General features: G+C 46.3%; 1 protein-coding gene across 1 annotated transcript in view; it reads right to left on the bottom strand.

Annotated features, from left to right (window-relative positions):
* Positions 1–16,109, bottom strand: part of POLR1F (RNA polymerase I subunit F) — a 60,457-nt gene that overhangs the window by 23,892 nt on the left and 20,456 nt on the right. The window contains exon 2 of the mRNA XM_086941886.1: positions 13,384–13,525. Within this exon, the coding sequence (XP_086798012.1) occupies positions 13,384–13,525 (142 nt within the window). The remainder of the gene's footprint in view (positions 1–13,383; positions 13,526–16,109) is intronic.

The following is a 16,109-nucleotide window of genomic DNA, read 5'->3' as shown; positions in this document are numbered from 1 at the left end:
ACAATAGCCTGACGTTGATTCCACATATTCAGGGTCTGACGGGCACCTCTTATGGGATACTCAAGATGCTCCGGAAGTTCCTACCCTTGCTCACAGAAGAGCATAGGAATATCACCGTGCAAGCCTTAGTGGGTTCAAAATTGGATTATGCGAACGTCCTTTTTATAGGTCTCCCGGACTATCTGGCACAGCGGCTGCAGGTTGTGCAGAACTCTGCGGCCCGTGCGATTTTCGGCCTCCATAGGCGAGCGAGAGCCTCTGGACTGTTGCAGTCGCTCCATTGAATGAATGAATGAAAAGGCGATTTATACAAGCGCTACTTTGCCCAAAGGCGTCAAGGCGCAAAAGATGGAATAAAAAAGCCAGGTACTGAAATGAAAAGGAGGTGAGAAAAAGCCTAAGAGTAGGCTTAAGTAAAGAGCAGGGTTTTGAGGCCCTTTCTGAAGAGCAGCAGGGAATCCTGGCCCCTGAGTTCCAGGGGGAGCTCGTTCCAAAGTATGGGAGCTAGTGAGGAGAATGCCTTACCACCCCATCTCGCCTTGGCAACTCGGGGAATAGACAACAGATACTGACCGGAGGAGCGTAGTGCCCTGCCTGGGATATAGGACGACACTAAGGTCCTGATGCCCTCAGCGCCAGCACCGTGAAGAGCCTTGTGGGTGATGGTCAGAATTTTAAATTTTATTCTGGCATACACCGGGAGCCAGTGAAGGTTTCTCCTGATCCTTGTCCCGGAGGAACGTCTGGGGGCATTGACAACGAATCTTGCTACCGCGTTCTGGATGACCTGCAGGCGATGGAGTAGTTTAGCGCTCATGCCAAGGTAAAGAGCATTGCAGTAGTCCAGTCGCGTGGATAGAAGGGCAACTGACACCTGTTTCCGGGCATCAGGAGAGAGGTAAAGAGTAAGTTTTCTTAGGATTCTTAAGACCCCACAGCAGGTTGCGACAGTTCTACTTACTTGCTTATCAAAAGCAAGTGAGGTGTCAAAAATGACTCCCAGGTTACGGGCAGAAAGGGAAGGCTGGGGACAGGATCCAAGTGTCTGGGGCCACCAATCATCTGACCAGATCTCCTTTTTCCCCCGAAGATCAAGATCTCCGTTTTCTCCCCATTCAATTTAAGAAAATTAGAGGCCATCCAGCCTGCCACAGCTACCATACAGTTTCGGAAATTTAGGGCCGTGGTCTCAACAGAGTGGGACAGGGAGACCATAATCTGGGTGTCGTCGGCATATGAAAGCACTTCCAGTCCAAAAGATCTTACTAGTCTAGCAAGTGGGGCCACGTAGATGTTGAACAATGTGTGGCTCAAAGCGGAGCCCTGTGGTACCCCACATTGCAAAGGCATGGCATTGGAAAGGAAGTCACCCAGTTTGACCCTTTGCTCCCGATGGTTAAGAAAAGAAGTGAGGAGGCTGAGAGCCAGCCCCTTCAACCCCGTCTCACTGAGGCGGGCGGCCAGAATGGTGGGGGACAGGGTGTCAAATGCTGCCGTAAGGTCGAGTAGGATCAGAAGAGTGGTCTGACCACTATCAACCTTGGCGCGGATATTATTGACCACCACTGTAAGGGCTGACTCTGTACTATGTGCCTTTCGAAAGCCATGCTGAGATGGATCAAGCAGGCAGGTCTTATCTAGAAAAGCGCTAAGATGGTGGTTTAAATGAGCCTCCAACATCTTAGCTGGAGCGGGAAGAAGAGAAATGGGGCGAAAGTTCTTCAGAATCCCAGGATCCAAGGAGGACTTTTTTTAAAAGGGGCTTAACGATGGCAGTCTTCCAAGGGGCTGGGAATTCACCACTGGAGATGGCTCTATTCATAACTTCCAGCAAAGGGGGAAGTAGGGTGTCCCTGCAATTTTTAAGGATTTTAAGGGGACAGGGATCCAGAGGGGAGCCAGACTTGGTTGAGTCTAGTAATTTGTCCAGTGTCTCAGTCGAGAGAAGAGGGAAGTTTGTCAAGATATCTTTGGAGGCTGAGGGCTGATCTAAGGAGGGATAGGGGACATGGGTAAGATTATGACTCTGGAGAGCAGTATAAATATCCGAGATTTTAGTGTGGAAAAAAGTGGCAATCTGATCGCAGAGTTCTTGAGAAGGTATTATGGGATCAGGGTGTTGGACCTGGGATAAGTTTTCTACCACCTTAAAGAGATCACCATTGGCTGCCCATCCGAAAGCGGGTTATGTTCAAGGTTTTGACCTTGGCATATAAAGCGCTATTCGGTGTGGGAGCAAAGTATTTGCAACGCAGGATGGCCTTTTACCGTCCGACTACATCACTGCGCTCAGAGTCTTTGTTTCTGGCCATGGTGCCTCGAATTAGGAAGGCACGCACGGGGGGTCGTTCCTTTAGCCTGAGGGCCCCTCAGTTGTGGAATACCCTGCCTGTGGAGCTACGATCTTCTCTGAATTTGCTCCTGTTTAGGAAAGGCCTGAAGACGTGGCTTTTTAATCTTTAGGATTCCTATTTCTTTTCTTTATTTTTTTGTTGTCTGTGTTGGTGTTATGTTGTTCTATGCTGAGCCGCCTCGATAAAGCGCCGGGACACTCCTCGGAGTAGCCGTGCGCTATAGAAATAAATTTATAACAAATAAATAAATTTATAACATATCAGAGCGCTTTACATAGCACCAGTTACGTTACATGAGGACACACATTCATTTTTGTTAGGCACAGGAAGATTAAGTTATTTGCCCAGAATCACAGGATGTTCAGCGTCATTGCTGAGACTCGAACCCAGGTTCCCAGATTCGAGATCGACCGCCTTAGCAATAGATGGGAAAAGAAAATTGGCTATATACCGACGATCTTATAATCCTCACTGGCGACCTAGAGCAATCACTCCCTGTGATATGGGATGAATTAGAGAGCTATGGGAGGGCGTCTGGATATTTGATTAACCAACAAAAAACAAAATTGATTAAATGGAATACCCATTTTAGGAGTGATCTTAAAGAAGGAAATCAGATATCTCTGCGTTCAAATAGTCCATAGCATTGACAAGATAGCTCAGATCAACTTCGAAAAAGTTACAAAGATGGTTAAATCACAACTGCAATCATGGGGTGCTTGTTCACTCTTTTTTTGGGTAAGTCGAACTTCCTAAAAATTTAAATTCCCCCCAAATATACCTTTTGGTTTAATACTATCCCGTTAGATTTCCTAAAGACCTGGTGCAAGGGGCCTTTTCCAGTTTTATTTGGGGAAACAAAAGTCCATGACTAGCCCTAATGAAATTTTGAAGGATAAAAACCCATGGAGGTATTGCTACTCCTGACCTATATTTGTATTATTGTGCCTTCCATTTAAACAGCTTTCGACAATTGATGATGGAAAGTTTAACTGTCTCTCTGCTATACAAGGCGCTTACAATTAGCTTCTCTCATAAGGCAGGGTTTAAACTGTGGATCCTAGTGGCAGCAAGTAAGCGCTGGTCTCATGTGAGACGACTCCTAAAAACTCAGTACTAAAATGACGCAGCACCGATATGGGACTCTCCAGGCTCTCCGGCCTGTTTGAAGGATGCCCTCATTGTCCCCCTTCGATCTGGTGGTATTTGTACATGGGGTAACTCATTGTGGACACCGAATTAACCTCATGGCCAAACTTATGTGCGATCTGCGAGAATTCGGGTTCGAAATTTAAAGTATTACCAATTGTCAAGCTTGGTAAAATACTTAGGAAACGGGTTAGAAGTGAAAACTGACTTGGCGTCAACTATTTGTACACGTCAAACAACGCTGAAAAAATGTGGCAGAGTGGTATTGGCTGTTAGTTCAAAGCGGAGAAGGTATGCAGGCCTCATTTCCAGAGATATGAAAGAATGATCTACCGAATGAAGATCTTGAAAAATTAGAGCAAGTATCTATGTCTCTTTTATGGTCTTGCATGAATTCTGCACCTTTAAAAAAAGAACCATCTCTTCACAGTACATAAAGCATACTGGACACCAAAGAACCTATCCAGAAAGGGGAGTCAGGAGATCAAGAAATGCCCGAAATGTGGAGAATGAGGTACATATGTTTTGGTACTGCCCACAATATATACCTTCTGGTAGAAAGTTGGTAAGACCATATCAGGTATTATGGGCCAAGAGATAAAACTAACTATACCATCTATAATTTTTGGGATACCACGGGGGGGGACTTAGATAATCGAATTCTAACAAAAAATCATAAAGCTCTTTTCTTTATACTGATACTGCTTGCTCGGAGAGAACTCTGTATTAAGTGGATTTTACCCTGCTCCCAGATGGAAGAAGAATAGGTCTATTCAATTCAGAGGGTATCCTCATTAGATCGATCTAGTAAACAGTTCAAGAAAATCAAATATTGGGTAACTTGGGATAACTGGGTTGAGAATTCTGCTCCAAACGTATTTCACGGAGTATCAAGTACATAAACTGCATATTTTGCTCTTTTGTGCTTTTCTTTCTTCACTCTTTTTAAGATATATTCCTTTTATATGCGTTTCCTGGTCCAATGATTAAGAATATGCTGAATAGGCTGCTTAGCGGCAGGGCCGCAGTTATCTCAAAAAAGGAGAGAAGCACCCGTCTAAAGAGAAAATCAAGATTAAGTGTCATTCTCCAACCGTGAGGCTAAATTTGTTGACCCGGAGATAAATGTTCTCTCTCTTTCTCTTGTGGAGTGACCGGGGATAAACAATATCTTGCCATTTGGATTGTTTTGTGCACTTTTTCCTTGAATTTAAAGATTATTATGGATAAATGGCTAAAAAGAAGAAAAAAATGTACACTGTAATATACCTTTTTAGGCTATTCTGAAATGTTTCTTTCCATTTCACACACAAACGCAAACACATGGAAATATAGATACAGTAATTAACATTGATTTCAATCCTACTTATCTTGGAAATTTAAGAGGACAAAAATTTAAAAAACATAATTAGTTAGTGACAGTAACATTAAATAAAAAAAAAAAAAGTCTTTAAAAACATGTGTTTTACTTATATTGCCTTATCTCAGATAAATCGAAAAGCAGATTAGACTTCCTGAGTGGATTACAATCTCTATTATATGGGGGCAGAAAGTTGCAATCTCAATCTTGCTGACTTATATTTTATGATTAACATTTAAATTAAGAAAATGTCAAACAACAAAACTAGGGAATACAAAGTACTTTACAGTCCAGCGGTTAAACCAAATGACAAGAAAATGTATGCAAATATCAAACAATATTTATGTGTTTGAAAAACGTAAGTGAAAGTAATTTAAATAGAAAGAAACGGACAGGATTGAACGTACTTAACAATCCAGTCCGTATGGTCTAAACCAGGGGTCTCCAACCTTTTGTGTAGTCAGAGCTACTTCTGGCCAGTGAAAATCGTTGTGAGGTATTGAACCCGAAGCAACTTGCGCATTTTTCCAAGGGCCCCTCCCCCACGCCTAGTTTCCTTGACTTTAAGCCTAATGAAGAGATACCTTTTCAGAGACACTGCTAACGAGTACAAATTACAAAACGATAAAGTAGTACTATCACAAAATTAGCTGCAATACACCATATAATTTGTCTTTTTTGCTGCATGATTTTGTCAAACTTGCTGCATAATTTGGTCCCCCAGTGCCACATAATACCAGTGGCCCTGAACCATGACTTAACAGTCATGCCCCCTCAATCCCATGCCCCCCATACCCCTCTACTCCCCCCGCCTCATCATGAGCTTGGCCTGGACTACTGGACACAGATAACCGCAGAGTTGTAAGAGGATCTGGTCCCAAGGGCTTGTGGAAAGTGAGCAATCAGAACGCAGCACGAAAATCCTACTGCTGATCCTGGCTGCATCTATTTTTACCTGCCTGCCAAGTAACGTAACCTATACACATGTGCCTTTCAATGTTTTATTGCTTTTATTGTATTGCCTGTATTATCATTGTTGTGTCTGTGACTGCTGTTGTCTGCCTTCCCCCGCTGCCTTCTCCAATTCTTTTTTTCACACTACAGAACTTTAAGATGTGGTCTAAATATGTATGTCATTGTGAAACCATGAGACATGCTGCCCTGTGGAAGGATGATGTCTGCAGTTAAGATAATATTTGTGTCTAAATGATAATGCATTTCAAACTTGTATTTATGGTTCATTAATTGAAAGCCTTTATTATTAGGGTGGGCGCTCTAAGTAAATGTTGTAAGCTCTGACTGAACTACTGAGTGGATCCAGTATGAAACAAGCATTTACAATGCAACGGTCTCGCCTTTGCAAAAGTTAGAGCTATTGGCATTGTAAATGACAAAATTGTTATTTATCTGTTTGTTTTGAAAACAGATAGATAAATGGCACTGTCATTTACAATGCCAATAGCTTAATCTCTCGCAAATGTGAGACCTATTGCATTTGCACCCACACAGAGCCACACACACACACACACAGCCACACACACAGAGCCACACACACACAGAGCCACACACACAGAGCCACAAACAAACACATACAGAGCGCCACATACACACACACAGCGCCACACACAATGCCACACACACAGCGCCACACACACACAGCGACACACACACACACACAGCGACACACACACACAGCGACACACACACACACACAGAGCACCAGGTGTGAGGGTGAGGGGGTGTGAGAGTGATTGAGGGTGAGTGTGAGGCTGAGAGGGTGAGGGAGGGTGTGAGAGGGTGAGGGAGGGTGCGTCAGAGTTAGAGGGTGAGGGAGGGTGTGTGAGGGTGAGGGAGGGTGTGTGAGGGTGAGGGAGGGTGTGTGAGGGTGAGGGAGGGTGTGTGAGGGTGAGAGGGTGAGGGAGGGTGAGAGGGTGAGGGAGGGTGAGAGGGTGAGGGAGGGTGAGGGGGTGTGTGAGGGTGAGGGTGTGTGTGAAGAAGAGGGGGTGTGATGCAGGGGTGTGAGAGTGAGAGGGTGTGAGGGTGAGGGGGTGTAAGGGTGAGGGTGGGTGAGGGTGGGTGAGGGAGGGTGAGGGGTGTGAGGGAGGGTGAGGGGTGTGAGGAGGGTGAGGGTGAGGAGGGTGAGGGGTGTGAGGGTGTGAGGGGTTTGTGAGGGTGAGGGGTGTGAGGGTGAGAGGGTGAGAGGGTGAGTGAGGGTGAGAGGGTGTGTGAGGGCGAGTGAGGGTGTGTGAGGGCGAGTGAGGGTGAGTGAGGGCGGGTGAGGGGTGTGTGAAGGTGAGGGGGTCTGAGGGTGAGGGGGTCTGAGGGTGAGGGGGTCTGAGGGTGAGGGGGTCTGAGGGTGAGGGGGTCTGAGGGTGAGGGGGTCTGAGGGTGAGGGGGTCTGAGGGTGAGGGGGTCTGAGGGTGAGGGGGTCTGAGGGTGAGGGGGTCTGAGGGTGAGGGGGTCTGAGGGTGAGGGGGTCTGAGGGTGAGGGGGTCTGAGGGTGAGGGGGTCTGAGGGTGAGTGGGTCTGAGGGTGAGGGGGTCTGAGGGTGAGGGGGTCTGAGGGTGAAGGGGTCTGAGGGTGAGGGGGTCTGAGGGTGAGGGGGTCTGAGGGTGAGGGGGTGTGAGGGGGGGGAGGTGAGAGTGAGGGGGTATGAGGGTGAAGGGTGTGAAAGGGTGTGAAGGGGTGGGGGTGAGGGTGTGAAGGGGTGTGAGGGTGAGGGTGTGTGAGGGTGAGGCTTTGTGATGGTGAGGCTTTGTGAGGGGGTGTGAGGGTGAGGGTCTGTGAGAGTGAGGGTGTGTGTGGGTGAGGGTGGGTGAGGGTGTGTGAGGGTGTGTGAGTGGGGGTGAGGGTGTACGGGGAGGGTGTGAGGGCGTGTGAGGGTGAGTGGGTGAGGGTGTGTGAGGGTATGTGAGGGTGAGGGTGTGTGAGGTGGTGTGATGGTGCGGGGGTGTGAGGGTGAGGCATCCTATGAGTTATATTACAAATAGGTCATCACTAGAGACCACATCTCAAAGTAGTGTGTGATTTTAAGAATACCAGGATACTGATGTAAAGCAAGCAACCACCAGCAGCGTTCTCAAAAGACCCTTTGTACATTCTCAGTTCATGGTCTACAAAAAATGTGCAATATTGTATGGCCATTACAAGTGATGGAGAAAGCAGATTTGGAGCATGTTGGCTTCGGCAGCAGAACTGTTGGTCATTCCGATTTCATAAACATCTCCTAAAATTCCACTCAAACTATATTGTTTAAAACATCAATCTCAATGTATTACATTTAAAAGCAAACAAGCACACTTGGCCATTGCACTGTGCACTGAGCTAAAATGTCAGTGTATGCATCAAAATGCAGCAGTTTACCAATGGATAAAATAACCTTTGAAATACATAGTTCACTTTAGGCGCATGCCCAGGTGTCCCTACACAAGTTTCATTGTCACTTCACTTTAGCAAGCATGGTATACACTGGATCAGGGAAATCACACTGGGTGCCTTGAGTCCCTTTTTCTAATCACTGCGCTCCTACGTGACGTCCTGTCGCTCGCTCTAATACAACAACGTCCATGGGGTTTTAAGTGGGCCGGGTCCTACAGGCACTGGCACCAGCACTGGCAGTTCTAAAAAGCAGGTGCCGAGACGCATGTCTAGCGGGCTCTCCATTTTGCCTTCTCCATCAGGGTGGTAAAAAAAATCGTAACTCTGTAGCAGTGCCACCCTTCACTGCCTCTGATGTAACTTCAAAGAGGCTTGTTCTAGTTCTTGCACAATCTCATCACTTCAGAACTGAAGCATTTTGAATATTCTATACAACAAAGCCATTGTTGTGTCTTATTTGTCTTATGCGCCTAACAACCGTTGGTAAAGTCAATAGTCCTGCTTCTTGTAAGTGCAATGTTACATGTTGTATTACACATCTGGATACAATGACAGAAGAGGTAATATACCAGTCGGGCGGCACACTATGCAAAACACAGATTTTTAGCTGAAATGTTTTAGCCACGCCATTAATTACATCGATCACGCCCTTTTGAGAGACTACCCAGTTTTTTCATCCCACTTAAACCCCTGAACGTCCAGTCCTGCCCAGTCAGGGACGAAGCTATCCCTAGTGCATCAGGTATTGTGGCACAGGGCCCCAGAGATGTGAGGAGCCCATTGCATCCATAGTCTGTCCGTCTTCTATTATGGATGGCGATGGCGGGCCAATTCACCTAGCACCGCTGTGCTCCAGTGACAAATGAACAGAAGAGAAACTTACTCCTCGGGGTAGTCCGAGGGTGCTCCCTCCTTCACCACAATGCACCCCAGCGATTCTCGGGTGAAAGGTCAGCTCAGCAGACTCGATGTATCGAGAGAGAGAAAAGAAAATCCAACTTTCAATGTCAAACCCTCAGAGCTTCTCCCGTCTCTACCTTGATCTCTCCGTTTATTTTGGAATCCCCTGTAGTGCTTTGAAGCGCCCTGCAAGCAGCCATGAAGCATGACTGTATCGTGGGTATTGAAAAATTGTTTAGCCTTAGCTGTTAGCCAACGACGTGACAACATTTGACACTCGCTTTTAGAAAAACAGTGTATTTCTAAAGCTATTTCCAGAAATAAGCTCGGGGAAGTTATACCTTTCTTACCGCAGATATATTCAGAGTAAAGCCACGAATTATGTGCCAAATGTCACCGGAAGTCACAATGAGACAAAATAGAAAGAAACACGTGCTGCCCTGTTATCCGATAAGTTTAGTACCTGGCTGCTTCTGTGAAAACTTATTTCACAGATGCCGGTAGCCTATGGTCGCAGGCCTGGGGTGAATCTCACGTTAGCGTGGAGATTAATTTGCTTCCTTTGCCCCACCCCCTCCTCCAGAGTACAGAGAGTAGATCGGAAACAGTTCATGATGGCCTATGACCTACGGGAAACTGCTGCGCGTGTAAAGCACCCTAATGCCTTCGGGTCGAGTAAGCGCTACATAAAACTGCAAAAAAGTGCAAAAATATTCACTCCAGTCCCGCTCCCTTCCCCTCTCTCTTCTAAAGCACCTTCGGTGCCTGCTGTAAATTAACTGTTAAGTGCCAGAGTCGCCAGCGGCAGTTTCTGCCCCCAAGAATCTCCACCGGCCGACCTGAGAAATGCCCGATAGAATAAAGGACAGGCAGGCCTGACTTCTCAATGCAATAGAAATGGCGAGAAAAAAAGTTTCAAGATCAAAAAAAAAAAACTCTCCCAAAATCCTTTTTGTGAGGATTTCATATACACTGCGTTAAAACACGAACCCTCCTCCTGTTCCAGAGTTAAGAGAATTCTGGCCCTCCGGGAAACCCAGACAGATAGATATGCCCTTCTGACTGCTGCTAGTGAGGTGTCTCGGACAGGCTCCCACCGCCTGTCACTCTCTCGGTGACCTCAGAGTGCTGCACGTCTCTTCGAGCCAGAACTCTCATCTGGGCCACTGCTGAAGCATCCTGTAGCACTCGCCCTTGTCTTCAAAGTGTCTCTAGGTAGCACTAGCCGTCAGGCCCACAGGTGTCCCGCTGCCGTTCTCCCGCGAGCGGCCACAGAACTTAGTGACACGAATAGTCCACTGAAGGCAGTGCCTCTGTTCCGGGCCTCCCCATGAGGTCACCCGGCGACGGCGTGCTTTGCCTGTGATCGGATTTCTGTGGGAAGGAGGCAACCAGAGCGAGAGAACAGGGTGGAAGGAGAGGGTGGAGAGAAAAAGAAACCAAGAGCAGCAGAAGAGAACGAAAGAAAGCTGGGGAAAACCACTACCTGGAGCAGGAGAAGCGCGAATGGCTGGAGAAGAACGGTGGATGGGATGGATTCTGCAATTTTTTCAACAAAAGGAACACGCATCAGGAAAATCAGAACTGTACCACATTCAGCGCAATACTTGCAGCTGCTGGAGTCGGACTGGCGGCGAGTTCAACCCCCGCCTACAATGCCCAGCCGGCCGGCCAGCCAATTGCATCGCGGCCCGGCCGGAAGTCCCGCCTCCTCGAGCACCCGAGAAAGGAGAGGAAAAGTCTTCCTGCGGCCCGGGGCTCCCGTGAGCTTCGGAGAGCCCCGGAGCCGCCTGCGCAGAGGAGTAGCTTTTGTCCCGCGGCCCCGGAGAAGAGCTGCAGAGCCGAGAAGTCACACCGGGAGCAAAGAGAAGTGCTGCGGAAAGAGCCCCGAGGAGCGGGAGCTCTCGTGTAGCCCCCGCCAGCAGAGCCCGGTGAGTGTTGTCAGGTGGGGGGGGGGGGGGGGGTGGGGGGGGGGGGCGGGGAGGGGTAGGTGTCTCTGTATGAATACGGCGGCCGGGGGGGGGGGCGCTTCTGTGTTTGCGGCGGGGGGCGGGAAGTGTCTCTGTATGTGTGCGTGTGTGTGTGTGTGTAGGTGCGCTCATGCGTGTGTGCGGCGGGGGGGGGGTGCGCACGTGTGTCTGTGTGTGTTTGTGGCCCTTCCTGCCTGTGTGTGCATGTGTGTGTCTGTGGCAGGGGACGTGCACGGCGCCGGGCTGGGCGTGCGCGCTCACGAGGTAGAATCTCAGGCAGGACACGCTCGTCACAGTCTGCTGTCCACATTCCCCTGAAAGTGATTGCATAAGTTGTCGACCTAGACAGCAAAGCTTCGCTTTGCTTTCGTCTAGGCTCGACCTAAAAAAGGGGTACACACGTTTTCCAACTTTAGCAATATGAGGATATGTATATTTCTCCCAGAATGCTCTCTGATTGATGCAAATATTTGCAGAAGCTTGAAAGCAAGATTTATGATTTGTTGCTTTCAAAACAATATGTTCATTAAAAAAAATGAAAGCAGAAAAAAATATTTTGCTTAACTACTGTAAACTTTCAGAGACCATTTCTTTGCAGCATCATTTAGTAACATGTTTTGATGCATTCTAGTATTTCCCAAAACCATTCATAATGGAAAAGCAGTGTAACCAGTTTCAATAGGATTATGGGAAACAAAAATAAATAAACATTGGCAAAGCCAGCAGGTCTGAAATTGGTGGTCAACCTTTTAGTTTTGTCAATGTGTGAACTGTTTTGGCATGGTTTTTGTAAAACCTTATTGGTGTGGGAGCTGCCAGGCCCTCACCATGATAACAAACCTTGGCAAAAGCAAAAAGGCACAATAGGTACTGACACTGAATAAAACTACTTTATGTGCGGATATGCTCCTTGTGAAAGAGCAGAACGCTGTCACTCACAGTGAAGCCAGCTGATACAGAGAGAAACAAAGAGACAGAATTTTTATAAACTCAAAAGGTCATGGTCAACGCCAGACCAAATTTGGAGCCCAATTATTAAATTAGGTCTCAAAAGTGCCCCCATGGTATATGTAGATTGACTAGGCTTCCCGGATTTGCCCAGACGGTCCTGGCTTTTCGTTAGCTGTCCTGGAAGATTTCAGGAAATTAAGCAAATGATCGGTATTTAGAGAGGGTCGGCTGAGAACAGTGGGAGGTATGTTTTTATGCTTTGCAAAGCAGGGATAGTTAGCAGCTGCTAGCAATTTAATTATCAGGAATGTTACTGGTTTTTAAAATGGCATTTTATGCAAGCTCTTACTGCCTCATCGGTAATTCTCTGCAAAAGGAGCCCGGTCATTCTGTGAGCTGGAAGTAAAACTGTAGTCCTATTTTTGATAAATTTCCCCTTTTTTGGCTTTAAAATTCTGGTCACCTTAAGCATATGTACTTGCGTTAATTGCAGCTATACAGATTTTGTGAATTCCCAAGAATTTATAGAAGTAGGACAAGAAATAGTACTCCTAGAAAATATTTGTTAACTGCACTTTAGCATGAGCAAATATTAAAGTGTTGATTTGTTCATGCGAAAATCTGAGAGTTTGCAAGTTCACTTTTCTTCGAACCCCTTTTTTCCAACTTTAGAAGATTTACATAATACATTGTCAGGAGAAAATTACCAACATTTCTCAGTATGAGAAAAGATTAGAGAAGAGTTGTTGAAAACCCTTAAAACATGCAAGTTCGTAGGTTTGCACAGATTCAAAAGGGCATTCTTGCCCTGTAGCTCGGCGGAAACGTGGCAACATAAGGGGACTGCAAGTTATCAAACACTTCTATGGTATAATCAGAGAGGCTATATCAGAACTATTATATAATGAGATTGCTGCCATAATTTGTCGCCTCACTAGATGGCACCAAAGGGACAAGTAGATTTAGGAAGCAACCTGCCCCATGGACAAGTAGATATTTTATCAAATTCCACCCCCCTGGCGAAGATGAAGAAAGATGAACCTACGGTAAGATAAATCATAATGATGATTCAGTATTAGATTCAAGAGAAGATTAGCTAATAGATGGTCTAAACCCCTTTTCTTTGAAATGCCAATTTCCATATCAGAAATGGAGGGATTAAAGGATTATCTTAAATTTGGTTTCAATGTTATTTCAGAAAACTATAAAGCTGGGTTCCATAGGAATTTAACTAGGTGTCTTTCAATGAAACAGGACAAAACCATAACAAAACAAAGAAATAAAAGACAAAAAAAACTTTCCGGAAAAAGCATCAACCTACCACAAGTTTTTCCCCTGCCTTGGGACGGAAGATAACAAATTCAGCTTCAATGGTAAAATGAATATATCCTTGGTCATCATAAATATCCCCCAACTCGCCCACAATTTTGATGTCGTCATAGGCAACTGGAACTCCATGAAGGCTACATTTAGGAAGTAAAAAAAAAAAAAAACATTTAACATTACTGTTTTGTACTTATGTTATTAAAACAGTGCTTTAGAAAATGTGTAAAAAAATTGTACACAAAACAAAGATTTTCTTCTTTTTTTTTTACTATAAAATTAGCAGTCAGTCAAATCAACGTTAAATACTCAGATGGGAGGATGTAAAATGTTATAGATTGTGTTACTTGTCCAAGGGATGCAACTCTTTACAAATCTACTTGTTCTGGAAAAACAAATCTACTTGCCACTTTTAGTGCCATGCAAGGAGGTGGCACATTAGGACAACATTCTCATTATCAATACACAACCAACTCCTGAATATAGAAGTGCAGAGGAAATGAGAGAAGAAATTGAGCTGCAACCTTTGCAGTCTCCCAATTTTATCATTATCACATCAGGCAAATACATCCAGTATTAGGTTCAATGGAATAACTCTGCAACCTCAGTCTGGGGCAGGTCTCGAAAAATCATTAAAATGTTACTATACCTGGGGGGGCGTGGCTTGGACGCTGGTGAAATGGCGGCGTAGTTTTTGACCTCCTCCAAGCGGCTACAATCTCGCGCTGCTAAGAGCTGCTTTTTGGGTCCCTTTCCGAATCCAATCGGATAATCCAATGTCGGAACTTCATCCGGGCTGATCCTGAGAATTTGGGCATAATCCGAACACGGAGAACGAAGAAAACCACCCTTTGTCCCTGACCGCTGGTTCCCCCGGACTCGACCGGAGCCTTAACTCGGCTGAGCCCGCGAGACCTCTCGGAGCGCCACGGAGACCCTGCATGCTTCGCTGCTGTGAGACGTCGGATTCACACGGCGATGCCTCCACTTCGATTCCGCCCGGCAAAGGACTCGTGAGTACAGGGTGTCTCAGAAAGGACTCGTGAGTACAGGGTGTCTCAGAAATAACTGAGGAAAGTACTTTATTTATGAGAAAAATGGCGCGAAGACACTGCTCAAAATGGCGGCTTGCAGATGCTCCTAACTGTGCATACGAACACCCAACGGCCCCCGTTACCATGATCCATGCTCTCAAACCCAGACTTGCAGGCTGCAATACAATGCTCCCTACTGTGTGATCTCAACGATTATTAAATGGAACACTGAGCTGAGGGTTCGGCGCCAACGAGGGAATACCAGACCAATGCATGCTATCTAACATTTTTACGCCACTGAGTTGCTGGGCCCTATTTGCATACAGCTAGTGAGAACTGAGATATTATTGTTTGCCCTTGTGTCAAGGTGAATGCCAACAGCCAGCAATTGTTAATAGTTAATCACGCTCTGCAACACGTGAAGTATAGACTTACAGTGGCATCTTTATGTGTCTCTCTGTGGGAGGCTGTGTTTTGATCATGACGGGGAGGCATGTAACCGGCATGTAACCGTCCACGCAAGAGAACCCACTATATATGTTGACCAATGCTGGTGTGATATAATCCTGTCACTACGTTATACGCCTGGAATCACTGGGAAATTCGCCATACGTGGAGTCGGCTGTGTGTTAAAAGTTGGGAAAGAGTGCTGCTGGAGTGCCCTCAGACCAATCCAACTTCTATACCGCCATAAAGCAATTGCCGCCACCCGGTCCCGCGATGGGTGACAAAGACAATGGGAAGACACCTAAACGCCTGAAATCTGACCCACCCACTCCAGTCAAAGGGAGGAAAGACATGACGGAGGCCATGGAGACCATCTTAAGTAGGCTGGAAGAAGTTAGGGACTTAGCCAAATCAACCAAAGAGGAGGTTGTTGCTGTTCGCCAAGACATCAAAGATCTCAACTCGAGGTTGATGGAATCAGAGAGCAGAATAGGCAAGCTTGAAGATTGAGAACAAAGCCTGCGGTGCCATCAAGAAACTCACAATGTGCTCAGAACACCTGGTGAGGAAAGTTGCGGAGTTAGCAGACAGAAATAGGAGGGGAAATCTGAGAATTTTTGGTATGCCAGAAAAAGCGGAGGAATCCCTAGAATCGTGTATAACCTTCCTGGAAAAATGGTTCACGCAGGCCACGAATTTGACTTTCGCACAACCACTGGAGTTTGACAGAGCCCATAGAGTTCCGGGGCGAATCACCAAAGATCAGAAGGGTCCGAGAGCGATTGTGTGCAAGCCGCTGAGGTATCAACACACAGAGCAGATTCTCACATTCATGCGTAAAAATAACCATATTCTATGGAAAGGCCACAAGATCTTCATTTCACAGGACTTCAGCAAGGAAACCATGGAAACAAGGAAAGCCTTCCTTGCACTGAGACCACAATTGAAATCTATGGGGTACATGTATGGTTTTATTGGCCCGACGAGATTCAAAGTAACCCTACAAGGTGTGACCCAGGTGTTCTCTGACCCGCAAAAACTACGACACCTGCTATTTAACCAAGGGGATGGCAACATGGAGGTTTCCCCTGCGTCTCAGATGAACGCCTCTACATCTGGCCTAGGATGAGCTCTTACTTTTCTTTCATAATTATCCAATGCTCTCTGTCGCCGCACAACCTGCCTGATTGAGCTTACACACCCTAGCTCAAGACCGTTGACTACTGCTACTTTCCTATGGGTT

Source organism: Lissotriton vulgaris, chromosome 10 (genome assembly GCF_964263255.1).
Source record: "Lissotriton vulgaris chromosome 10, aLisVul1.2, whole genome shotgun sequence".
Classification (NCBI taxonomy): domain Eukaryota; kingdom Metazoa; phylum Chordata; class Amphibia; order Caudata; family Salamandridae; genus Lissotriton; species Lissotriton vulgaris.
This window is presented reverse-complemented; position numbering and strand designations above follow the sequence as displayed.